The sequence below is a fragment of the Cervus elaphus genome, chromosome 25, assembly GCF_910594005.1.
Source record: "Cervus elaphus chromosome 25, mCerEla1.1, whole genome shotgun sequence".
Classification (NCBI taxonomy): domain Eukaryota; kingdom Metazoa; phylum Chordata; class Mammalia; order Artiodactyla; family Cervidae; genus Cervus; species Cervus elaphus.
The window spans coordinates 67,845,016-67,872,258 of record NC_057839.1 but is presented as its reverse complement, the minus strand read 5'-3'; the positions used below and the strand labels follow the sequence as shown (position 1 = coordinate 67,872,258).

The window sequence follows — 27,243 nt, the reverse complement described above, 5'->3', positions numbered from 1 at the left end:
TTCCCTGAGCATGGGATTCTCTAGGAAAGAATACCAGCGTGGGTTGCCATTTCCATCCCCAGGGGATCTTCCCAACCCAGAGATCGAGCTTGGATCTCCTCCATTGCAGGCAGATTCTTTACTTACTGAGCTAGGAGGGAAGCCCTTTGTCAAATGGTCTTGTTCAAACATTTTATTGGAAAGAAATTTGCTATAAAGTCATATGCTTAAATTCACTAAGAAATTATAAGAATTGCATGAAAGATTCAGTAAAAATGACAAGAAACAACATGTCAAAAAGAATTTCATTTGACAGTAGATGAGTTTGTCATCTTAATACCTTAAGAATTTTCATCCCTGACTAAGTTGAAGAAGCTAGTTCACTGGAGAGATATTTTTAGCTAGAGCCACTTTGTGCTATCTAGGAAAGGGTGGAGAATAAATACTTACAAATTTTAGAAACAAAATATAAGTTCTACCTGATGTTGAAAAACAGACATGTTTCCATATGGACAAATGGCTTTCAGCTTTGTACATTCCAGGTTTTAATAATTAAGAGGTTAATCTAGACAGTACTGTAAATTTAAGTATGTGCTGTGTGCGGTCATGTCCAGCTCTTTATGGCCCCGTGGATTGTAGCCCACTAGGTTCCCCTGTCCGTGGACTTTTCCAGGCAAGAATATTGCAGTGGGTTGCCATGCCCTCTTCCAGGGAATCTTCCCAACCCAGGGATCAAACCCAGATCTCCCACATTGCAGGGGGATTCTTTACCATCTGAGCCACCAGGGAAGTCCAAGAATGCTGGAGTGGGTAGCCTATCCCTTCTCCAGCAGATCTTCCCGACCCAGGAATTGAACTGGGGTCTCCTGCATTGCCAGCAGATTCTTTACCAGCTGAGCTACAAGGGAAGCCCATATATTTAAGTATAATAGGACACAAATGAGAATTTTATAAAGTAAGAATATAATGAATTAATAAGGGAAAAGGTGAACTCATGTCTTCTTAATAATTGCTTTAAATCAATGAGTGGAAGGAAACACAGGAAAATTGAACAATTAAAAAATAACAGTCTGAAAAGTTAACACCATGTACTCAATATGTATTTATTCTTCTCATTAAAAATAGTGTTCAAATCCTATTTAAATTCTGATGTTTAGGAGCTTTCTAAGGTAAAATAGAATCCCTTTCTGTAATGCAGGCTAGCAGCAAATGACCCTAAAGGCAACCAGAGAAAATGTGGGGTGTCCTACTCTGCTGAGGGACCCACACCAGCTGTCATTTTACTCCATTCGGGAAATAAAGCAAAACAGGCCGTACTCATGGGCATCCCATGTATGGTTTGGTTATTACTCTCTAATCCCATTTATTCCCCTTCCCTTTCTCTTCTGATCTTACAGCCATCCCCTGCGACTCTCTGCTCCCTATTGGATGCATTTGATTTTATCTGTTCCTACTTAGGATTATCTAACAGTGTTTGATTAAAATAATAAACCACAAAGCCTTCTATTTGTGTAAGGACAATTTTCAGATGTGTCCTTGTAGATTTTCATGTGGCAAAAACAGTGCAGCGAGTCACGTGGCAGCATCTGTAAGGACGGCAGGTCCCTGAGTGTGTTTCATTAGCGTTTCTCTCCGTGTCTTCCCTGGGAGAGCCAGGCATGCAGAGGACGCTGGGTTTCCTCAGCTCCGACCACGTGGCCCGTCTCAGTAGCCTGAAACACTCCAGCAGATGCTCAGCACACGTGCATATCGCCAAAGTACACCTAAGGAATAATTCTCACATTGAGGTTTCTAGAGGAAATCAACCCAAAACCCATCCCCTAATGATTTGCCTAAAGAATTGTGTTATCGAGTCAGTGAGTGGGTGTTTATTTTTAACTTCGATGGAGAATTCATGGGAAATCAAGGTTTCTCAATTCAACAGCTGGGAGGGATGTGGAATCCCATCCTTTATCATCACCTGTGTAGGATGCGGCTCTTTTATACAGTTTTCCGGTGGAAATGTCAAGGCCGTGCAGCTCCCAAGACTCAGGGCCTAATCAAGAGCATCTTAAATTTTTTTTTAATTGAAGTGTAGTTAATTTGCGATTTTGTGTTGGTTTCAGGTGGACAGTGAAGTGATTCAGTGTTTTATATTATATATGAATAACATGTATGCATCTGAATAATGTGCATGTATTTATAATTGCATATGCTGTGCTATATTGACTTTACCTGTTGATTATCTATCTTATGTATAGTGTGTGTGTCTGTTAACCCCAAACTCCTAACTTTTCTCTCCTCCACTTCCCTCCCTGGTAGCGGCAAGTTTGTTTTCTATGTCTGTGAGTCTCTTTCTGTTTTGTAAATAAGTTCATTTGTAATGTTTATTTTAGATGCCACATGTAACTGATACCATATGGTATTGGTCTTTCTCTTTCTGACTGACTTAGTATATCACCCCTAGATTCATCCCTGTAGCTGCAAATGCCATTATTTCATTCTTTTTATGGCTGAGTAATATTCCATTGTGTCAAGATACCACATCTTTATCCATTGACCTTAGGTCGCCTCGGTGTCTTGACTGTTGTAAACAGTGCTGCTATGGACAATGGGGTGCATGTATCTTCTTGAATTAGTTTTATCTGGGTATGCCCAGGAGTGGGATCTTGTGTAACTCTACTTTTAGTTTTTTTAAGGAACCTCCGTACTGTTCTCCATAGTAGCTGCACCAATTTATATTCCCACACCCTCTCCAGCATTATTTTTTGTAGACTTTCTGATGATGGCCATTTTGACCAGTATGAGGTAATACCTCATTGTAGTTTTGATTTGCATTTCTCTAGTAACTAGCAGTATTGAGCATCTTTTCATGTACTTTCGGGTCATCTGTATATCTTCTCTGGAAAAGTGTCTGTTTAGATCTTCTCCCCACCTTTTGATTGGGTTGTTTGTTTCTTTGACACTATGCTGTATGAGCTGTTTGTACATTTTGGAAATTAATCCCTTATTGGCTGCTTTGTTTCCAGATATTTTCTCCCATACTATAGGCTGTCATTTCGTTTTAGTTAGGGTTTGCTTTGCTGCAGAAGCTTTTAAGTTTAATTAGGTCCAATTTGTTAATTTTTATTTTTATTTGCATTACTCTAGGAAACAGATCCAGAAAATATTGATGCAATTTATGTCAAAGGTTGTCCTGCCTATGTTTTATTCTAGGAGTTTTGTAGTATCTGGTCTTACATTTAGGTCTTTAGTCCATTTTGACTTTATGTTTGTATACGTGTTAGAGAATGTTCTAATTTCATTCTCTTACCTTGGAAAACTGTAGCTGTCCAGTTTTCCCAGAACCACTTATTGAAGAAATCATTTTTTCTCTTGCCTATTTTGCCATAGATTAATAGAGCATAAGTAGGTGGGTGTAAGGAAATGTCACTGATGAAATCCTATTGCCTTGAAGTGGACCCTCCCATATTTTCCTAAAAGGAGAGGACACAACTTCACCTTCCCTTCTCCCACTCTTTCCTCTCTTGCATCCCCCAGGATTATCCTGTTTTCTGTACAAACAAGATAAAAATAAGAAACACACATTGTAGTTAACTGGGCACCTGCCATGTCCTGTCATTTGCCTGGTCTTGTGGAAACCCTCAGTTAATTCAGTTCAGTCACTTCAGTTGTGTCCGCCTCTTTGCGACCCCATGGACTGCGGCAGGTCAGGCCTCCCTGTCCATCACCAACTCCCGGAGTTTACCCAAACTCATATCCAGTGAGTCGGTGATGCCATCCAACCATCTCGTCCTCTGTCGTCCCCTTCTCCTCCTGCCTTCAATCTTTCCCAGCATCAGTGTCTTTTCCAATGAGTCAGTTCTTCGCAGCAGGTGGCCAAAGTATTGGAGTTTCAGCTTTAGCATCAGTCCTTCCAATGAATCTTCAGGACTGATTTCCTTCCTCAGCAGGTCTTAAAAACAGAAGGACCCCACCTGGAGGCAGCCAGATCAGGTTCAGGTCTAGGTTTTGTTTTATCGGCATCGTATTTTACGTTTTGAAGATTCCCACTTGCCTCGGCCTCTTCTTAACCTAGATTGGAAACTCCTGAAGCATGCTTCACTGAGTTTTCTTCCTGTGACTTTAACGTCTACAAGCTGGGGAAACAGCCAGTGAACGAGTAAACAGGGAGGAGACCCCCGGGAAAGCCCCCAGCCCTGGTTTCATTCTGGAAACATCACCTGGCCTCTGTAAAGAAAGGACGGTCCCATCCCTGACCTGTTCTCATGGGCCATTTCTCTTTAGAAAGCGAGATTTCCTGGCAGGCACAAGGCAGGCCGTGCCTCCCATCTTTTCTGACAGCGTCCTCTGCTCATTTTTTTTTTCCTTTCCACTCACTTTTGTGACATAACCATGGGATTTTATTTCAGTAATCCTGCTTAGTAGTGCCTTGGCCGGACTCTCACTGGGGCACCGATGAGGGGGTGATGCTAAGCCGAGAGTGTTTGAGGGGAGGATGCAGGTTAGCCGATTATGTGTGACTCTAAGACAGGGACTTTCAGACACGGGAATGGCTTCACCACACTCTTGTTTACAGTGTAAGGGCATCAGCTATTCCTCACAGTTACGTATGCTGCGGTTTTTAAAAATCAACCTCGGTGATTCCGTTGGCTCAGTGTATTTCAAACAGTAATGAATTTCAAACCACTGCTTTACTTTCACATGAAAAGGCTTATTCACATTTGGCTTATCAGTTCAGTCACTGAGTCGTGTCCGACTCTTTGTGACCCCATGGACTGTAGCTCGGCTTATAGTTACATTTAATCTCTCTGATATGTATCATGCAGTATCTGGGGATGATCATTTTTTCAAATGGGAATAACTCCTCTGATTTACAGTTAGCGTTCCTCAGACAAATCCTAAGACTGACTTGTAAATCAAGCTCTCTCACACTTTTCCAGCAATGTTCTCATCATCATCTGCAGATATTTCTAGGGCTTAAAATTTAATTTTAGTTATGAGGTTTAGAAAATAGAATAAAATTACGTATTGGGAACCTTGCCTTTGTTTTGCTGATATGAAACCATTCATTCATTTATCCATTCACTGTCCAGTCAGCAAATGTTTTTGAGTATCAGTCTGAACCTCAAACTTTTTTACATCAAGTGGGGAAAAAGTAGAGACCTTTGCTTGTTCTTCTCTGTCTCTGAACTGGATGATGAAGCACCAGTGTGATTTTTCTTGTTCAGTTGCTAAGTCATGTCCAACTCTTGTGTGACCCCATGGACTATAGCCCACTGGGCTCTTTTGTCCATGGGGATTTCCCAGGCAAAAATCCTGGAGTGGGTTGCCATTTCTTTCTCCAGGGGATCTTCCCAGAGCAGGGATCGAACTGATGTCTCCTGCATTGGCAGGCAGATTCTTTACATCTGAGTCACCAGGGAAGCCCCATAATGTAGATGTTACTTTACTTAAAAAGTATTGAGTGACTTACTAGCAATATGGCTAATTGAAACATGGTACCTCTATAAGGTACCTGATGCAAAGAACTGACTCATTGGAAAAGACCCTGATGCTGGGAAAGATTGAAGGCAGGAGGAGAAGGGGACAAGAGAGGATGAAATAGTCGGATGACTCTATGGACAGGAGTTTGAGCAAGCTCCAGGAGTTGGCGGTGGACAGGGAAGCCTGGCGTGCTGCAGTCCATGGGGTCACAAAGAGTCAGACACGACTGAATGACTGAACTGAACTGAACCTCTATGGTATGGGGCATTTTTGTTCTTCCTTAAATGTGTAAAACACCACACCGAGTTCTGAGTCTGTAAAGAGGAATCATGTGGACTGGCCCTGTCCCCAAAAACATGCAGTCTGCATATCCACATGTGTAACCTGCAAGACTACAAGCTGTCATGTGCAGGGGTGCATGAGAGCTCAGAGTCCCGGGAGCCTGGCACAGAGAGTGCTGGGTTTGCTGCATTTTGAGCTTCTGTAGTAGTCAGAGGTGGAGACCTGGGACAGCTTTTGAACATCAACCGTTCATATTCTTCCTCTAACTGGCTAAAAATCATTTTTTTCACAGGAACTACTTCAAATTAGATCTTCCCCATCCATGCATTTAGAACATCCTTACATGCTTTGAGTCTTAAAGTAAACATCCTTTTTACTTTTTTAAACTTTAAAGGCTTGAGCTTGTCCTTCTAGGTCCCAGAGATCAGCTGAAATGATTCTGGCTTTTTCCTCCCTGTGTTGGGTCACCTTTGAGCCAAATTGATGAAACCACTTCTGTGTCTTTACCCGAGACCCTGAGAAGTTGCAAAGCGCATCCTCCATTTAGTGCTCTTACCCACCAAAAAAGCAGAGGAGAGGAACACAACATTCATCCCTGGACAAGGACCTGTGTCCTCAGGGGCCGTGTGTGATGTCCACCCCATCCATCTCTTGGAGCACCCTCAAAGGTGCAGGGTAAGATGAAGAAGCCCAGCTCATCCCAAGGAGCAGGAATTCTTCCCTTTCTCAGAGTCTCCCAGTCCTGCAAAGCCCCCTCCTCTGGGGCACTGGGACCTGTCCAAGGTCTAGTCCCTCACACACGCCCATGGTGGTCAGGCGGTCATGACCGCCTCCCTCCATCCTACTGCCATGGGTGGGTGTGTGTGCGTGCGTGTGCGTGCGCACTTGTGTGGATTTCAAGTCCTGCTGCCCACGTCTCAGTTAGCCAAACTTGGAACCTTAAAGACAGGGAATGCCCGCCAACAACAAGATGAGCGGCGTGTCCTGCTGTCATGTTGGACCGGCCAGTGCTATCAGGGAACTCAGATGTTGGGCCAGTTTCTTGTCAATCAGAACAGACACAAGGATGTCACGGGCCATCCATAAATGGCAGTCATCACCATCCTCCAAGCTCAGGTGCCCATTCGGGTGCCATAAGCCTGGTGTGATCATGCCGGGAAAGCTGCCACTCAGGCACACACGAGAATAGCTTAGACTCTGAGGTCAGCTCCCAGGAGTTCACCTACTCTGCTTTCCTGGAGTTACCAACCCTCTTCCGCCTTCAAGATTCTTCTGCACACAGACACCACATGTCCATACAGTATCTAGCGCTTGCCCTAGACTTGATGCATGCTTCTCGTGAGAGCACATGCTTTGTTTGTGGAATATCTTCCAGTTTCCTGGGTAGTTTTGCTTACAGGATTGGCTTCCTTGCCTTTGTGAAAGAAGGCTAAGACTTTTGGGAACAGCTGGAAATCATTCTGTCATTAGAATGACTGAAAACTTATGGATTCTTTGATATAATCACCGTCTTTAAGACTGAATACTCTTCTTCCAGATACTTTGGCAAAGTATGAAGATTCTAAAATGATTTCCAAAGAGCTGGCCAGAGCTGGTTTCTGTAAAAAGATTAAGATAGAGCGTCATCACTTTGCTCATTAAACTCACCACCTTCCATGGCCAGGGTTCAGCTTTGGGTTTTTCCCAGTTAAAGGATTATTCTGTCTTTTTTAATTTATTCTTTGAATTTTAACTCTGCTTCTCTCTTATCTATTAATATGGATCATTTTAGAAGGTTGGCCAGCTTGATTCTAACATTCCTGTGGACTTGCAGATTTTTCTTTCTGACAAATGGTTGAGAGATTGTAAGTACAGTTGAGAAATTGCTTTACAGCTGTGCCCTCGGTCGGAAAAATGAGACCTGAGTCTCTGTAAACATTCAGCCAGGTGACTGATGAGACCTCATGCCACGTGAAACTCATCTGAAAACATAATTATCTAAAACCTAGTGTAGAAATAGAACCCATAAACCCTAAATACCATTGGGCATATGGCTGTCTATATTTTTATTTTCCCTGGATATTTAGATGCTTGAAAACAAAAGAAACATTTAAATTCACCTTGACATCTATTTTGTTTATATGGAAAATTAATTTTATGTTAGAACCTCGAGCATCCCTACCACACACAAGCATATTTGACCTCCAGAATTCAGCATCCCAAGGAAAAAAAAAAAAAATTCAGCATCCCTTGGTGCATGGCTGGACTTTTAGATTCCTGAGCATTTTCATGTGGGATAAAGCAGAATGTTCTCAGGCTGAATCCCTATGAAAATCTCAGATCAACTCAAATGCTCTGACTAGACCAGAGATCCTGAGTCAGGAGTGTTTTCCTATCCTCATATCCAGGGCTTCCCAGGGGGCTCAGTGGTAAAGAATCTGCCTGGCAGTGCCCGAGACACAGGAGGCGAGGGTTCGATCCCTGGGTCGGGAAGATCCCTCTGGAGGAGGAAACAGCAACCCACTCCAGGATTCTTGCTGGAGAAATCCCATGGACAGAGGAGCCTGCTGGGCTACGCTCCTTGGGGCCACAGAGAGCTGGACGCGACTGAAGTGACTGAGCACACATATCCATAAGCAACTACCTCCCATCTGTCAGGACCTGCCGTGATGCTCTTCACCCCGGGATGTGGGTGCTGGTGTGTGCCGTCTGCTCTCTGACGCCTGAGTGTCCCTAAGGACATGAGTTCAATTAAGAGAATGTGGAAGGTAGCTGAGCCTTGCTATTTCCATTTTAATAGTCTAGGATTTGGGCATCACTGGCCCATCCCATTGGAGAAGGCAATGGCACCCCACTCCAGTACTCTTGCCTGGAAAATCCCATGGATGGAGGAGCCTGGTAGGCTGCAGTCCATGGGGTCACAAAGAGTCAGACACGACTGAGCGACTTCACTTTCACTTTTCACTTTGATGCATTCGAGAAGGAAATGGCAACCCACTCCAGTGTTCTTGCCTGGAGAATCCCAGGGACGGGGGAGCCAGGTGGGCTGCCGTCTATGGGATCACACAGAGTTGGACACGACTGAAGTGACTTAGCAGCAGCAGCAGGCCCGTCCCGTAAGCACCTGGCAGGTAATGTTTCATCCATTCACCTGTGTCTGTCCGCATGAAGCGGGAGTGCCTGCAGCCTGAGAAGCCCTTGGGTGGTAAGAATGCTGACCAGCAGCCTGCCTGAGTTCCTCCGTCTGAGAGCTGACCAGCAGCCTGCCTTACTCTCCATCTGACTTAATCTTGGTGAACACGCAGACACATTGGGTATGGTTCTCTTGAAAATGCAGGAATAAAGGTGAATGACTGTAGTGGGACTGAAAGGATTATTATTTTTTCTGTAGGCTCCCAGGCTGATCTCTGCATGGACGTGGAAAAGTGTCCCGCAGAGGAAAGAATTTGTATGATGCGTCCTCACATCTCATGATTCCAACACACTCTCGTGTTGACCGATGACAGGATGTTTTTTTCTTTGGTTTTGATTTCTTCTGTTGCACTGGTTTCAATTTTGTAAGAGATGCATTGAACGTCCCTTGGGTCTGAGGAAGGGCTTTTGTAGCTTCTCTGCACCTCTGGCGGGCTTTGCTCTGCTCACCAATGATCAGCTCTAGGAGGTGCTCAGGAAGCAGGCCAGGCCACGGTCCCTGCCACCCCAAAGCCACCCTCAGCCTCCACGCCCAGATGTTTTGTCTTCACGGCTCGATGACACCTGATGTGTGCACTTGCCGCTACGTGTCTCTGTGGTTGTGACTCGGTGATGGTGATGGAGCGGTCTGGGGTGGTGGTCGGTTGGTGATGTTTTCTGTGTGTTATCAGCTGCTGTGTGTTCAGAGTCCACACAGCCTAGGCACCGAGCATTGCTTTGTTGGAGGATGAATGCAAGACCTCGACCACTTTTTGATTTATAAACACTCGAGGGCACAGACGGAAATGATGAGGCAGGGTCAGCCGGCCTCCTCCCCTCCGTGGCAGCGTCCCCAGGGCCTCCTTAGCTTCTCGTACTCCTGCTGCTATGCGTGAAAGAGGGAGCGTGCCTGAAAGTGGATGGCTTAGAAATCAGATTTCATTACTTCCAGCCTTGTACTCCGCTCCCCGTGAGACAGAGGGTAAGAAAGTGCCCTCCAGTGTGTGATGGGTTCTGAAGTTAGAAACTGTTATAAATCTCCTTCCTTCTCAAACAAAAATCAAACAAGAGGTTACAATTGCCACATGTACCTATCACATTGGATAGAAAGACCAGGCCGGCAGGGGCCCATCACACTGAGGCTGGAAGATGCAGCAAGGGGTTTGGCCAGACTGCCAGAGATCGAGTCCTGGCCCTTTAAGACACGTGACCTTGTGAGCTCCTTAAGCCTTTTACACGCTAGTGAGCCCATCTATAAAGTAGGATAATCATGTAGTCAACCACATAGGGCTCCTTTAAGGATTAGAGGAGAGAAAAACCTGTAAAGCTCTCACACTCCATCAGCCAAGTAAATGTCAGCTTCTCTTCTCTTCCATTAGTGTTACAGCTTTGCTTAAGAAATTGCACTGTTTGGGTTACTAAACTCTTAAAGCCAGAGGAAATTCCACAGTGACACTAGTCCCGTGGCCCCAGGCAAGTGTGATGACCGCGTTCCTCCCTGTTTTGAATTGTGCTGCCATCTTCTGCACACTCGTGTGGGCAGGCATGTGCGGGACAGGCACACTTGGAGAGGTGCCCGCAGCGTGCCTCTGTGCTACAGGGCATGTAGGCTGGTAGCCGCCACGGCGAGTGGACGAAGTGAGGCCTGGCCCTTTTCCTGCCTGGAAGGGGCAGTGGCCTGGGGGCAGGGCCTGGGGCCCCTCAGGCTGATTCTTCAGCCCCCTGGGTGGAGTGTGCCTTTCCCGGGCGGGCTCGGCTCCCCGCGTGGACTCAGCCCCGGCACACGCTGCGATAAGGCAGCACATGGTCCCGTCCGCACTGGCGGTCCTGGGCTTGCAGAGCACTTGGCCCTGGGCTGAGTGCCCCAGTTACTCCCCTGGTCCTGAAACCTGTCGTGTGTTGCTCCTGATTGCCCCTTCTCTGCCCAGGCTTAGCATCTGACCTGGACAGTTTGCAGGCCGTAGCCTGTCCCGCCCCAAGAACCCAGAACTTTAGGTCCAGGTAAACGCCGAACTCGACTCAGGTGGTAAAGAATGTGTCTGCAATGCGAGACACAAGGTCTGAGCCCAGTTCAGGAAGATCTCCTGGAGAAGGGAATGGCAACTCACTCCAGGATTCTTGCCTGGAGAATCCCATGGACAGAGGAGCCTGGCGGGCTACGGTCCATGGGGTCACAAACTGTCAGACACGACTGCACGACTTACACCCACACAGCTGGAAGGGTTCACTCCTAGAAGACTAAGATGGCTTCTCCTGGGACGACCCTGCCTCAGATATGCATGGACACCCACACGCACAGATGTGTTCACTTGTGGATGCGGAGTTTGAATGGTAGCATGGGGTCTAACATAAGAAATTATGAGAGATTCTGATTTCACACTCACAAAACTGGGCTGCCTCCCAGCTTAAGGTCACTTTCTGCAGAATCACAGGCAAAAGTCACTGAGCTGCTGTGGGATTGTAGGCCCCAGGCCAGCATCCTCAGCATCACTGGAGCATCTGTTATAAATGCAAACTGCTGGGCGCCCCCCAGACCTGCTGGGTCAGAAGTCGTAGTGATAAGGATGGGCCAGCAGACTGCGCTTACTAAGAGCTCCTCGTGGGGAAGCACATTGAGAACCCCTGGCTTAGGGAGTCACTTCCAATTGTGTGTCTGCCGAGAGGACTTCTCTACACACATACTGTACGTAGAATCCACTGGCTAGGGCATTTCCCCTGCTCGGTCCCCCAGAAGCCCTCAGAGGCATCTGTGGAGTCCTTGGTATTCAGGAATACCAAGGGATGACCACTTCCCCAAGAGGAACTGGTTCTAAAAGAAGAGCAACAACTTCACTGAACACTACAGTTAATTTTTAGATGTCAGTCAGAAGATTTCCCACCAGGGACTGTGATGGTCAAAGGTCCATGCTTTAATGCTCCTTGAGAGATGAGTTAAGACAGGCTTAGTGGGGTGAAAAAGCTGACTTGAAGCTCAACATTCCAAAAACTAAGATCATGGCATCTGGTCCCATCACTTCCTGGGAAATAGAGGGAGAAAAAGTAGAAGCAGTGACAGATTTTATTTTCTTGAGCTCCAAAATCACTGAGGACTGGGACTGCAGCCACAAAATTAAAAGATGCTTCCAAAGATGGGGGAAAAAAGCTATGACAAACTAGACAGTGTATTAAAAAGCAAAACCATCACTCTGCCAACAAAAAGGTTGGTCTAGTCAAAGCTATGGTTTTTCCAGTAGTCATGTACGGATGTGAGAGTTGGACCATAAAGAAGGCTAAGCACCAAAGAATTGATGCTTTTGAATTGTGGTGCTGGAGAAGACTCTTGAGAGTCTTTTGGACAGCAAGGAAATCAAATCAGTCAATCCTAAAGGAAATGAACCCTGAATATTCATTGGAAGGACTGATGCTATAGCTGAAACTCCAATACTTTGGCCATCTGATGGGAAGAGCCGATTCATTGGAAAAGACCCTGATGCTGGGACAGATGGAAGGTAAGAGGAGAAGGGGACAACAGAAGATGGAACTGTTAGATAGCATCACTGACTCAATGGACACTAATTTGAGCAATCTCTGGGAGAAGTGGAGGACAGAGGAGCCTGGCGTGCTGCAGTCCATGGGGTTGCGAAGAGTCAGACGCGACTTAGTGACTGAAAAACAACAATAACAACAGTGGATGGGTGGGAGAACTGAAGACAAGAAATTTCCTGGAACACACCCAGGAAGCGAGCCTGGGGACCATTAGCAGCCCCTTCTCCATATGCTTTTAATCATGGTGATTTTGTAAGAGGAGGGAAGCCGTGCCTGCTAACCAAGCTCAAGCCCTGCTGAGCTTTATAGATTATAGATTAAAGGTAGCGCTTTAACTGCCCTAGTAGATTGGAAGCCAGACCCATTGTGGAGTCCTGCTGTAATAGGTTCCATATGTCTCTACGCCAGCTTGCTTCTGCACATACACATGGGCGATTTCCATCCCCTGTGTGGGGAAGGTTAAGCCCAATGTAAACGTCAGCTGGTTCCCACCAACCACAGCAGAATTTTGCTCGACTCATTCCTTCTGCGTTTTCTGCCCCAGGGAGATGTTCCCCCTTCCCCAACCTGAATACTCCACTTTCACCCGTGACCTCATCACACAAATTTCTTACCACCAAAACGCACCCTTTCTCCCTTTCAAGTCCCTCTTCCCTGCCCCACCGTCTTCCCTTGAATGGGCTCAGATTTCCTCAGCCTTCCCATCAGTCTCCCATTCTTTCCTTTTTCTCTCTCTTACCTTGAGAATAACCTCCACTTCCTGCCCCACTGCCAACCAGGAGCCCCTGCTGCTCATCCTTACGGCCTCATGGTTTCCTATCTGAGACGCTTCTAGCCGTGACCACCACCCTGTCACGACATCAGAAGCCCTTCCACAGCCTCCCCTCCTCCCGGCCTCCCTGAAGCCCTTAGCACAGTTCACCTGATTCCTTCCAATTTTCTGTGCTCTTGATTTCCGACATCCCATCTTGCCCATTTGCTTCCTTCCGTTATAAGCACATTCTTGTCACTGGTCCTGTCCTTTGACTTCCTATGTGCAGGTGGTCCACAAGCCCAGCAGCTGTGTCTCCATCTCCTCCCCCTGGGGGACTGGTTTGCACTCAGGTCTTTGCCCATCATCACTACTCATGAGGGTCTTTTGATACAAATCTCTGTGCTCTTCTGTCTCACACTAGTGACACGGGCTCTCACATCAGAGCAACTTCTTACCATCTCAGCAGCAGGCATCGTTTTCTCTTTGCTTCTGAGTTCCGTCTGTGTCCACGCTTTGTTTTCTCTAGGTACCCAAGAGTCTGCTCTTTCCTCCCCTCCTCCAACAGTCAACAGACTCACCTTCACATCTACTCTCTTGAGTTTTCTAGATATCTAGTAATACCACCTGAAGTTTCTCCCCACGACAATGTTCATAGCCCTTATTTTATCTTATCTAATTGTGTGAGCCAGTATCTCCTTATGGCCTTAACTAAAATGATGATATGATCGATGATAATGATCAAAGTCGTTCAGTCGTGTCCGACTCTTTGCGACCCCATGGACTATAGAATCCATGGAATTCTCCAGGCCAGAATACTGGAGTGGGTAGCCTTTCCCTTCTCCAGGGGATCTTCCCTGGACATCGAGCCCAGGTCTTCTGCATGGTGATGTGTTTTTCTTATTCCTAACCTTAATGGTCCTAGCCTATAGTCCGGACTTCCCTGGTGGCTCAGACACTAAAGCGTCTGCCTACAATGCAGGAGACACAGGTTCAGTCCCTGGGTTGGGAAGATCCTCTGGAGAAGGAAATGGCAACCCACTCCAGTACGCTTGCCTGGAAAATCCCATGGATGGAGGAGCCTGGTGGGCTACAGTCCACGGGTTCGCAAAGAGTCGGACATGGCTGAGCAACTTCACTTCACTTCAACCTTAATGGGAATGTTTATAGTGTTTACCATAATGCTGGTTTCTAGGCTTAAGAAACATGTAAATACCTACATCTGTCTATCTAGATACATAGATATAGATATGCATACATGTATACTCATGCAAATATACAGATATATTAATTAATCAATTGTCAATTTTGTAAACATTTTTGTCAAAATTGAGGCAGAATTTATCACATGCTGAAATGTATTACATTTCTGATAAACTTTATGTTTACTCTTTAATCCATTAAAATGGTGAAATATATTAGCCAATTTTCCTAACACTAAACTATTAGGAATGATTTTCCTAACACTAAATCGTTCTTATATTCCTACTGGGAATTATTATCTGATGTCTTTTTTCCCCCAAGGTACTACTTGATTCTGTCCTGTTTTATTTTGTATTTTTTACATTAGTATTTCTAAGGGTTGTTGTTCGGGTGCTAAATCGTGTCAGAATCTTTGCAACCCCATGGACTGCAGTATGCCAGGCTCCTCTCTGTCTTCGATGATCTCCCAGAGTTTTCTCAAATTCATGTCTATTGTGTCAATGATGCCATCTAACCATTTCATCCTCTGCCACCCTCTTCTCCTCCTGCCCTCAGTCTTCCCCAGAATCAGGGTCTTTTCCAATGAGTTAGCTCTTCAAATCACGTAGCCAAAGTACTGGAACTTCAGCTTCAGCATTAGTCCTTCCAACGAATAGCCAAGAGTTGATTTCCTTTAGGATTGACTGGTTTGATCTCCTTGCAGTCCAAAGGACTCTCAAGAGTCATCTCCAGCACCATGATTTGAAAGCATCAATTCTTCAGTGCTCAGCCTTCTTCTATGGTCCAACTTTCACATCTGTACGTGACTGCTGGAAAAACCATAACTTTGACTATATAGAACTTCATCAGCAAAATGATGTCTTTGCTTTTTAATATACTGTTAAGGTTTGTAATAGCTTTACTTCCAAGGAGCAAGCATCTTTTAATTTCATGCTGCAGTGATTTTGGAGCCCAAGAAAATAAAATCTGTTACTGCTTCCACTTTTTCTCCTTCTATTTGCCATGAAGTGATGGGACTGGATGCTATGATCTTAGTTTTTTGGATGTTGAGTTTTAAGCCAGCTTTTTCACTCTCCTCTTTCATGATCATCAAGAGGCTCTTTAGTTACTCTTCACTTTCTGCCAATAGAGTGGTATCACCTGCAGATCTTAAGTTGATATTTTTCCCAGCAATCTTGATTCCAGCTTGTGATTCATCCAGCCCTGCAGTTAGCATAATTGTGCTCTGCTATAAGTTAAATGAACAGGGTGAAAATATATCAATATTGAGTTATTAATACAATTTTCCTTTGCATCCTAAAATATACTAAATTTTTTAAATGTTGGAAATCTTTCCTATTTTGTCTGCTCTGGAATGATTTAAATAGCACTAGCATCTACTACATTTGGTAGAATTTCTTTGAAGCACTTGAATCTGATACCTTTTCAGGCATTAGATCTTTGATTTTTTTAATAATATGTATGGTAATTAGACTAATTAGATTATTTATCTCTTTTGAGAGTAGCCTTGCTAATCAAAACCATTTTTTTCCTTTAGGATTTTAAATAATATTTTAATATATTTGAACAAAGTACTCTGATTTTTTTTTCTTTTTGTTGCTCAGTCACTCAGTTGTGTCCAACTCTTTGTGACCCCATGGATTTAGCACACCAGGCTTCCTTGTCCTTCACTATCTCCCAGAGTCAATGATGCCATCCAACCATCTCATCCTCTGTTGTCCCCTTCTCCTCCTGCCCTCGATCTTTCCCATCATCAAGGTCTTTTCCAGTTGTTTATTCTACTTGTGGCTATTTCCTTACTCTAATTTCTTGTTTTGTATATTTGTGCTTATTGTTTGCTTTTTCATTAAGTTAGTATGTCAGTGACAGTTGAGCCAGGAAAACAGAATCCATCCTAGGTATCCTAGGAAGGTATTTACTATAAAGCTTCATATGTTTACAAAATAGTTGGAAAAGTTGTGGAAGTAAAGGTCAAAGAGAGATCCATTTAGGTCTCAGAGTTGCTCTGGCTATTAAAGAGGTGGGATGTGTTGAACATTCCAGAAATTCCTGGCAAGGATTAGAGGTAAGCCAGCACTGGAGTAGGTGATTCCCAGAAAAATGTCTGGAGACTACAGCAGACTTCACATCTGCCAGAGCCCATGTTTTAGATCCCTGCTGCCAGGGACATGACGCTGTGGCTCTGACCACATCATGTGCTCAAGCATCTCAGTGATGGGATCTGTCCAACAGCCTCACAGACAAGAGATGTAGAGGTTGCAGTGTCCGCATGGAGCCCCTGTAATCGAGGGGAGAATGAGAAAGAGGGGGGTGAGCTGAGTTGTAGGTTGTTATGCTTGAGGATAACCTCCTCTCCAAAATATCATCTTCTGGATTCACCGTTTTCTCTTTCCTGACATACTGACATCTGCTTCACATGTTTGTCTGTATATATTGTCTGTATATATTGATGTCTGTTCATTTTCTAATATGTTGACTTCTGTTCCAATCTATATCAATTCTTTCTTTCTGCTTCCTTGAAAGTAATAGTGAAAGTTGCTCAGTCATGTCCGACTCTTTGCGACCCTATGGACTATACAGTCCATGGAATTCTCCAGGCCGTATTACTGGAGTGGGTAGCTGTTCTCTTCTCCAGGGGATCTTCCCAACCCAGGGATTGAACCCAGGTCTCCCGCATTGCAGGCGGATTCTTTACCAGCTGAGCCACCAGGGAAGCCCTTGAGCTGTCCTTTTTGCTAACACCATAATGAAGTGTTAGATTCATGTATTTCCATTCATACCTATCTTTATCAGTGTAAGTATTTAAGGCCGTGAAATACCCTCTGGATCTTACTTTGAGCTACACACCATAAATTCTGTTTTATAGCATTTTTGTCATTGTCCTTTTCCTAAGTGAATTTTGCTGTGAACCTGATGACCACTCTCCTGTTTTGATCTTGTTTCTAGAAATTACTAAAAATTTCCAAGCAACACTTTACATTTTCCCTCTCTTTTTTCCGAAGCGTATACTTTCTTCCTTGTCTGCTTGTGGTCTCTCGGCGCTCTCAACCAAAGGCTGCAGTGCTCCGTAGAGGGCGCGTGCGGACAAGTGTGCAGGCATGGTAGTTGCCGTGGGTTGTTATTGGCATCTAATGGGCAGGACGCAGGGATGCTAAACATTTTACAGCATGACAACCGTGCTACACAGCAAATAATGTTTTCACCTAAAATGCCAGTAATGCCCCCGCTAAGAAAAGTGAGAGGTCTCCAATGTCACCAGCTTAGAAAAGCAACTGGCCAAGTCCAAACTTAGAAATGTGTTGAGCAAATTCCCTTTAGGTTATATTCTTCCTATCACGTGGTTACTAAAATAATCCAGGAGTGTGACTAGATCTAGATTTCCCTCTTATGCAATCAATAGGTAAAAACTTGGGGGACTTGACTGGCACCAAAGTCAGACAAACATCTCCACCAAGAAGGAAAAGTGAATATGTTAATGCAGTACACTTCTGTTTCTGTTTCAGAGCAAAGCAATTTCCTGTTTGCTTGACCGAGAGCCTGTACCCTGCTCATCAGGATCATTTGGCCTGACTCTTTGTTAAGACTTGAGCATAAGAATGTCACATGTCACATGAATGTCACGTATTCAGGCTCAAAACTGGAAACCAAACCAAAGCCATTATTCGTAGAGTCACACAAAAAATGCCAGAAGACTTTGGTTAGAAAATTTAAAAATGGACTTTTAAGTGGTCATGTAACTGAAGAGAAAAGTTTAATTTTCCTTCTCTACTCACTAGAACTGACCTCCAACAGTTTTAAAAAATGGTACTCTTGTTCAGTATGTCCTCCTATGAATTTTGTCATTAAGATTATTTACCTTAATTTAAGAGAGTTCACAAGATTCTCTACAGAACAGCTTTAGAGTGATGTATGTTTCTTTTTTTCTGACTTAATAGTCTCTTATTCCCTGTTAGCAAGTGGAAAAGTAGGTTCATAAAATACTGATTCAGATTTCATCTCTGCATTGATACATGGGTGAATCATCCAGATTGTGGCCAGTTCTTCCCAAGTACTGTAGAATATACCTATAGATTCATGTTGAGATTTGATAGAAAGCAACAAAATTCTGTAAAGCAATTATCCTTCAATAAAAAAAAATAAATTAAAAAAAAAGGAATATACCTATATAGCTATATTTTGATGATTTCTTGTCAAGCATTGTTAACTCACTGGGTTTCCCTGGTGGCTCAGTGGTAAAGAATCTGCCTACAATGCAGGAGACCCAGATTCGATCCCTGGGTTGGGAAGATCCCCTGGGGCAGGGCATGGCAACCCATTCCAGTATTCTTGCCTGGAGAATCCCGTGGACAGAGGAATGTGGCGGGCTGCAGTCCATGGGGTCACAGAGTCAGACACGAGTGAGCGACTGAGCACACAGCACATTAACTCACTACAGTTGTCACTCTTATTGGTTCCAGGATACTCCACAGATACCAAATATATCAATTAAATCGAGTAGTGTTTGCAAATAAACAGTGCACATCCCCCCCAAAAATACTTTAAAAATCATCTCTAGATTACTTATAATACCTAATGTAATGTAAATGCTATGTGTGTGAACGTGAAAGTGTTAGTCGCTTAGCTGTGTCTGACCCTTTGTGACCCCATGGACGGTAGCCCGCCAGGCTCCTCTGTCCTTGGGATTCTCCAGGCAAGAACACTGGAGTGGGTTGCCAGGCCCTCCCTGACGGGATCTTCCTGACCCAGGGATTGAACCAGGGTCTCATGCATTGCAGGTGGATTCTTTATCTTCTGAGCCAAAATGATACACAAATGATACACAGGGAAGCCCAAAATGATACACAAATAATTGTAAATACAAGGGAAATGTTATATAAATAGGTGCTGGCACATGGCAAATGCAGGTTTCTTTTTTTAGAACTTTCTGGAATATTTCCCCCAGGTTTTTTCCATCTGTAATTGGTTGAATCAGCAGATTTGGAACACCTGGACAAGGAGAGGTGACTGGGATGTCAGAAGTTACTGAATTTAATTGACTCGGTCAGTCACTGAAAACCACTAAACAAGTGTGGCAGTAAATTAGTCCATGCGGCTGCACTCTCTGTCCTCCGGAAATTAACCCATGCAGGCTCTGCACTCCCTGTCCTCTGGAAATTAACCCATGCAGGCTCTGCACTCTCTGTCCTCTGGAAATTTGATCTAAGTGGCAAAGAGTCCACCATCTGCAGTGCAGGAGGCCCCAGTTGGATCCCTGGGTCGGGAAGATCCCCTGGAGAAGGGATAGGCTACCCACTCCAGTATTTTTGGGCTTCCCTGGTGGCTCAGATGGTAAAGAATCCACCTGCAATGCGGGAGACCTGGGTTCGATCTCTGGGTTGGGAAGTTCCCCTGGAGGAAGATATGGCAACCCACTCCAGTATTCTTGCCTGGAGAATCCCCATGGACAAAGGAGCTTGACGGGCTACAGTCCATTCGGTTGCAAAGAGTCGGACACAACTGAGCAAGTAAGCAAACACACAGAGCGTTTATACATCTCAGGCACACTTTGTCACTAGCTTCACATAAAAAGAAATGCAAGAAGGCAAAGCGGTTGTCTGAGGAGGTCTTAAAAATAACATAAACAGAAGAGATTAAGAAGAGATGGGAAGAATACACAGAAAAACTATACAAAAAAGGTCTTAATGACCCAGATAACCATGATGGTATGGTCACTTACCTAGACCCAGACATCCTGGAGTGTGAAGTCAAGGGGGCCTTATGAAGCATTATTACAAATAAAGCTAATGGAGGTGATAGAATTCCAGCTGAGCTATTTCAAATCCTTAGAGATGATGCAGCTGAAGTACTGCACTCAAAATGCCAGCAAATTTGGAAAACTCAGCAGTAGTAACAGGACTGGAAAAGATCAGCTTTCAGTCCAATCCCAGAGAAGGGAAGTGCCAAAGAATGTTCAAACTGCCATAAAATTGTGCTCATTTCACATGGTAGTAAGGTTATGCTCAAAATCCTTCAAGCTAGACTTCAGCAGTATGTGAACTGAGAACTTCCAGATGTACAAGCTGGATTTAGAAAAGGCAGGGGAACAAAAGATCAAATTGCCAACATCCGTTGGCTCATAGAAAAAGCAAGGGGATTCCAGAAAAACATCTGCTTCATCAACTATGCTGAAGTCTTTGACTGTGTGGATCACAACAAACTGTGGAAAATTCTGAAAGAGATAAAAGTATCCGATCACCTTACCTGTCTCTTGAGAAACCTGTCTGCCGATCAAGAAGCAACATGGAACAAAGGACTGGTTCAAAATAGGGAAGGAGTACGTCAAGGCTGTATGTTGTCACCCCATTTATTTAACTTACATGGAGAGTACATCATGCGAAATGGCAGACTGGATGAATCACAGGCTAGAATCGAGATTGCCGGGAGAAAAATCAATAACCTCAGATATGCAGATGGTACCACTTAAATGGCCAAAAGTGAAGAGGAACTAAAGAGCCTCTTGATAAGGGTGAAAAAAGGAGTGAAAAATCTGGCTTAAAACTTAACATTCAGAAAAGGAAGATCATAGCATCTCTTCCTGTCAACTCATGGCAAATAGATGGAGAAAAAGTGGAAACAGTGACAGATTTTATTTTCTTCAGCTCCAAAATCACTGTGGATGGTGACTATAACCATGAAATTAAAAGATGCTTGCTTCTTGGAAGGAAAGCTATGTCAAACCTGGAGAGTGTATTTAAAAGCAGAGACAACACTTTGCCAACAAAGGTCCATCTAAGTCAAAGCTACGGTTTCTCCAGTAGTCATGTACAGATGTGAGAGTTGGACCATAAAGTAGGCTGAGCATTGAAGAATTGATGCTTTTGAACTGTGGTGCTGAGGAAGACTCTTGAGAGTCCCTTGACTGCAAGGAGATCAAACCAGTCAATCCTAAAGGAAATCAACCCTGAATATTCATTGAAAGGACTGATGCTGAAACAGCAGCTGCAATACTTTGGCCACCTGATGCAAGGAGGTGACTCACCGAGTAGACCCTGATGCTGGGAAAGCCTGAGGGCAGGAGGAGAAGGCGGCAACAGAGGATGAGATGCTGGAGTTTACGGCAACCACTCCAGTGTTCTTGACTGGAGAATGTCATGGACAGAGAAGCCTGGTGGGCTACAGCCCATGGGGTTGCAAAGAGTCAGACACAACTGAAGCAGTTGAGAGAGAGATTATCCTGGAAGCTTTCTGAATCCTATTATTTACAGGTTTCCATAGAGATTTTATTACACAGACAGGATTATTAAATCGTTGGGTATTGGTAATTGAACTAAATCTCCAGCCCATCTCCTCTCTCCAGAGGTCCGGGGTTGGGCTGCAAACCCTCTAATCACGCCTCCGTCTTTCTGGGGACCAGCTCCATCCATAAGCTTGCAGGGCTCCCCCCACCCCCACCAACCAGTCTGCTCAGGGGCTCACAAAGAGACTCCAAAGGTTCTAGGAGCTGTTCCAAGAACCAGGGACAGAGACCAAGTATTCATCTTTTACTATATCACACCTGTGTAACAGGAGACATTAAAGTGGCAGCTTCTGATAGTTCCTAGAGCAGCAGTCCTGGGAGTGTGGTCCGCGGGGCAGCAGCTCCTGGACATGTGAGCACGTCTTAGAAACTTATATTCTCAGGACCCGCCCCCACCCCAGGCCTGCCAGATCCAAGGCTCTAGAAGTGGCCGGGAGTCTGCGTTTAAGCTAACGAGAGGATTTAAGTGTACACTCGAGTCTGAGAACCCCTGAGCACGGGAAGGTGCTGGGTCGGAGGACGGGGTGTGGGCCTGCTGAAGAGGGATGACAGGACTTCCACCAGGTGTGTCGGGGACAGCGGTTAAGGACCAAGTTCCACGTACAGACACAGCTGTGGGTGGGCTCTGGGGGTCAGAGGACCAGGGGAGATGTCGGCACAAGAGAGAGGCAGCGGGGCTGGAAAACAAGGCCAGGAGGTCTCCAGTTTAACGAGAAAAGAGCAGGCTTTTAATCTGGGAGCAGCGTGAGCGTGTGTGTGTGTGTGTGTGTGTGTGTGTGAAGGAAATATAAGTGGTTTCAGTTAAACAGTGGACTTGGAGCAAGGCATGGGAGGGGATTCAGGGGCTTACAAGACTGATCCCTTGACTACACAGAGACCACAGACGCCTGGAGAAGGGCCTTCAGGAAGCTTGCGCTGAATGCATGTCTAAGGATTGTGTATCTGTCAGACGGCCGGCTCTGTGAGTCCAGGAGGCCAGCCTGGGGACGTCGGGGCTAAGATGCGATGGGGGGCAGATTGTTTCACCAAACATAAGTTGGCACCAATAGCGAGGCACACATTTAAAGATGTTAAAATGTAGGTAGGAGTGGGGTACTTCTCTTGTGGTCCAGTGGTTAGGAATCTGCCTTCCAATGCAGGGGACAGGGGTTCAATTCCTGGTCCGGATCCAACATGTCTCGGGGCAACTAAGCCCCTGCACGGCAACCTGTGAGCCCACACACACTGGAGGCCACATGCCACAATGAGACCCTGCACGCAGCCAGAAGTAAAAATAAATATATATTTTTTAATGCAGGGGGAAGATAGAAGCCATCTTAGAACTGATGAAACCCACTAATAAAAAGTCACCAGGACAGATCAGAGAAGTGGAATATCATAGTCAGCCAAATGTCATTCATGCAAAGCAGGCTAATAATACACAGGAGGAAGGTTTCCAGAGACGTCGTCATTAGCTCTTCTCCTGCTTTTACCACGGGAGGTGTCTGTGAGTCTTCACCGCGCCTCCCTCTCTCTCGCAGGGCAGACGACCACGAGAGCAGGCTGCTACAGAGACCTGCGCATCCCGGTGAACTCCTCTTTCTGCAGCCCCGACGCCCGGCCGGTCACGGGGGTCATGCCCTGCAAGCTGTCTGCCTGTCCCCCCAGGTAAGAACTGCCGCATCCCTCTGAATGGGTGTCAGGGGTTTGCAGGTATAACGCCCGGTCTTTGGGGCTCCTGGGTCCGGGGACTAGAAGTGCCGACCGCGGCCATTCAGTCCGTGACGGCAGAAGTGAGAGGAACAGGAGCTGCCTGAACCGGTGAGCCACAGAAAGTGCGCTCGGGTCGGGGCGGGCCTGGCCAGGCTGGGCCGCGGCGCGGAAGGCCTCGGAGTGGACGGCGCTTGTTCCGGCTTTTTCAGCTCTGGCTGCGGGAAGGGCAGCGGGCCGTGGGCAGGGGAGCTCTTTCCCACTCAGCCTCCGTGCTGTCCCCCGGTGTTTCCTTTCCTTACCGAGTGAGACGTGTTAGGAGAGCCTGCGGCGAGACCTGTCCCGGCTGTCCAGGGAGAGTGGACCCTGCACGCGAGTGGCAGCGGGCCTCGGTCATCTCGGTCACCTGTCCCCGGGGCCACCGCCCCGACACGCTCCTCGAGAACGCCCCGGCCCCCTGACTCGGGCACGGGCAGGAGCCCGGGGGGCAGCCGAGGTCCTGTCCTGCCTCCCCCAGCCGCCACCCCCCAGGCTCATCCACGGTCTGTCTGCGTCTCCCTGGCTTCACCGTCACCGAGGGGCTGTCAAACGCATCCGAGTAACGTCTTTACAGAGGGGAAGCTCACTAGGCCCTTCAGACAGCCAAGGCACTCGCCTCGTCATGTGTGGTCTCACGCATCTCGATTTTAAAGACCCGCAGTAGCTGGCTTTGCTGAACTTCGCCCCAAAAAGCAGAAAGCGGGGTCTTTGGGGGCTTCCCATGTGACACAGTGGTAAAGAATCCGCCAGCCAGGGCAGGAGACACAAGAGACACAGGTTCGAACCCTGGGTCAGGAAGATCCCCTGGAGGAGGGAATGAATACCTCCCTCCTTGCCTGGAGAATCCCACGCACAGAGGAGCCTGGAGGGCGACAGCCCACGGGGTGGCAAAGAGTCGGACACGACTTAGCACAGGGACATATTATTGTATATATATTTATTATATATATTATATTATACTTTACTACACTACATTAGCACCCTCACCTGTACTAATCAGGGCGGTGCAGGTCAAGGGTGTGTTGAGGGAATCCATGTAAAAGCTCTCACTCGGTCCAGGACATGTGCTAAAACGCTCACTAAATCTTGGCTCTTTCCCTTTTTTCCCAGAAATAAGAAACAAGTCCGCATTAGTTATTTACTTAGTCTGTGAAGCAGAACGATCACTGACAAACACAGAAGAACGAACCTATGTTACATGCATCCATCCTTGTGCACTGTCTATTCCCAACTGAATTGGGAAAATAGATCTTAATTTTAAAGTTGTTCTGTTGTCCTCTGAAATGTAAGATACATTTCTTTCTTGCCCAGAATACTGCCAGTTTTTCCTTCCAGATTAAGTGAGCGGCACACCCAAACTTTACATTTACCCCTGGGAGAGCCTGTGTCTTTCTCACTAGGCTGCCTCCTGCAAGGCGTCCACCCATGGCCCTCCCACCGTCTTTGGTTGACCGCGGGGGGCGCGGGTGTGGAGGCGGGTGGGGGTGGGGGGGGATAAAACATCTTAATCACAGGTCGTCTTTTTAACTGACGTGAACCAAAAAACAGCCCTGGTGGTGGGAGCCCCTCGCCCCCCATCGGTCTCCATCCACACGTGCGCACCGCCGCGTCTAGGGCGCACAAGGGCCCCGGGTGCGAGCCCAGGTCGTAAATCTCCGCGGGCAGACAACCGGGAGTCCGGGAGCCTCCCAGCCTGGAGGAAGATGATCTCAAACGTCTGCGAGGTGGGCCCAGCGGGAGCGCCCGGCCCGGTGATGGAGCATCAGCAGTTCGCGCCGCGCCTCGGGGACCGAGCGAGGCACCCGCCGCCGCCTCCGCGCGCCTGGAAGGAGGCTCCGCCGGCCCCGCGGACGGCTGCTCGCGGCGCTCCCCCGGCTCATTTGAGCGAGGATCAGGCATTTTTATGGCTTGCTTTTGATACATGAACCATAAATCACACGGATATGTATTTCCTTTCAATTTCTCAGTTTATCTAAATGGAGCGGCTCTTCCTGTCGTTCCTCTTACCGCTCTCGTTTTCCAAGCACAAGCGCTCACTGCATGCCTTCCTGGTCAACCGGCTGAAGGTAGACCGAAAGAAAATACTTTCCAGATGGTAAACGGATGCTTCGCCTCTCTCCGCAGTTTTCTTCTAGGGATGCAGAGGGAGGGTGTAGATAAAGCGTCTTGTCATTCGATACCTCCTCCCCCTACAAACGGAGCCCTTCTCTGTTTTCCTCCCCCTTGGTCTTTGGATGGTCCTACTGTTTCTGTCTACACTTTGCTGACTCCTACAAACCCATCAGCAGAACTGTTTCTTTTACAACCAATATCCAGAGGAGGGTGACTGTGTCCATTTGGTAGAAATGAGGGAGGAGATGCAGCAGGGGAACGTCCTGTCCTAGTGATCATGAAGAACTACTGACCTTACAGCAGCGCTGCCAGGGACAGGGGAGGGGGCAGCAACACCCGTCCTGCAATAAAGAAGGCTGAGCACCAGAAGAACTGATGCTTTCCAACTGTGGTGCTGGAGGAAACTCTTGAGAGTCCCTTGGACGGCAAGAAGATCAAACCAGTTTATCCTAAAGGAAATCAACCCTGAATATTCATTGGAAGGACTGATGTTGAAGCTGAAGCTCCAATATTATGGTCACCTGACGTGAAGAGCCAACACATTGGAAAAGTCCCTGATGCTGAGAAAGACTGAGGGCAGGAGAAGGGGGCGACAGAAGATGAGATGATTGGATGGCATCACTGACTCCATGGGCCTGAGTTTGAACACACTCTGGGAGAAGGTGAAGGCGCCTGGCATGCTGCAGTCCATGGAGTCACAAAGAATCAGACACAGCTGAGCAACTGAGCAACAGCAACGTAGGTTTAAGCCTTGAAGATATCAGCACCCAGTAGTGTACAGGTCCCCAGGGAATGGAAAGGACCCTGGTCACTGGGGTGGTCCATACATGTGAAAGGGCTTAATTTCCAGGATGTTAAGAAAGCATTTCAGTTCATTTAATTATGAGAGTGACTGGGAATAAGCTAGCTGCAGGACCGGCTTTGCGGGCGTGTTCCCTGCCCCATGGCTCGGGGCCCTGTGCTGAAAACGTTCCCCACTTGGTTTAATTCTCCGCCGCCGCCAGCTTGAAACCCCTCGTGGTTTCGCACCTTGCACCGGATTCCACAAGTGGCAGAGCCAGCCCTCCCACCTAGCAGCCCAACTTCTGTTTCAACAGCATTTTCTGGAAGCCCTGGGAATCGTACTGGAGTGTTCCTTCTTTTAGTAAATCAATTACACGTCACCCTTGAGTTTGGAGCACAGCTTCATTTATTTTCTTTTCTCCTGTTTAATGTTATTTATTTTTTGTTTGTTTTTATGTACATTTATTTATTTTTAATTGGGCAATAATTGTTTTACAATATTGTGTTGGGTCCTGCCATATAGGCAGAGGTATGGCCCCTCCCTCTTGAGCCTCCCCCCCACCTCCCACCCCATCCCTCCCCTCTAGGTGGTCACGGAGCGCAGGGTTTGAGCTCCCTGCATCATAGAGCAAATTCCCACGGCTATCCATTCTGCGTTTGGTGATGTCTGTGTTTCCATGGTTCTCTCTCAAGTCGTCCCACCCTGTCCTTCCCTCACTGTGTCCACAAGTCTGTTCTTTCTACCTGTCTCTTTTCAAATCATGGACTCCCCTGGTGACATGACAGTGTGGACATAGGATACTTGGTACAGTTATCTCCTGTTTTCTTTCCACTTGCGGGATGAGCATCCGCTTTGCCAAACTTCAGAGCACTTGCGGATGCGTGAAGTCACAGCCAAGGGAGCTTTGCAGAGCCCGCATCCTCCGGGTGCCGCAGTTCCCTCTGCGGTTCTTCTGGGACTGAGCCAGGGAACCTGGTGCTACACACG

The 27,243-nt window shown here is 46.4% G+C and overlaps 1 protein-coding gene across 2 annotated transcripts in view; it reads left to right on the top strand.

Moving 5' to 3' along the window:
* The window catches only part of ADAMTS16 (ADAM metallopeptidase with thrombospondin type 1 motif 16), a 184,582-nt gene that overhangs the window by 113,257 nt on the left and 44,082 nt on the right, over positions 1–27,243 (top strand). For both annotated transcript variants that reach the window (XM_043887554.1, XM_043887553.1), the window contains exon 18: positions 23,153–23,279. In XM_043887554.1, coding sequence (XP_043743489.1) covers positions 23,153–23,279 — 127 coding nt within the window. The remainder of the gene's footprint in view (positions 1–23,152; positions 23,280–27,243) is intronic.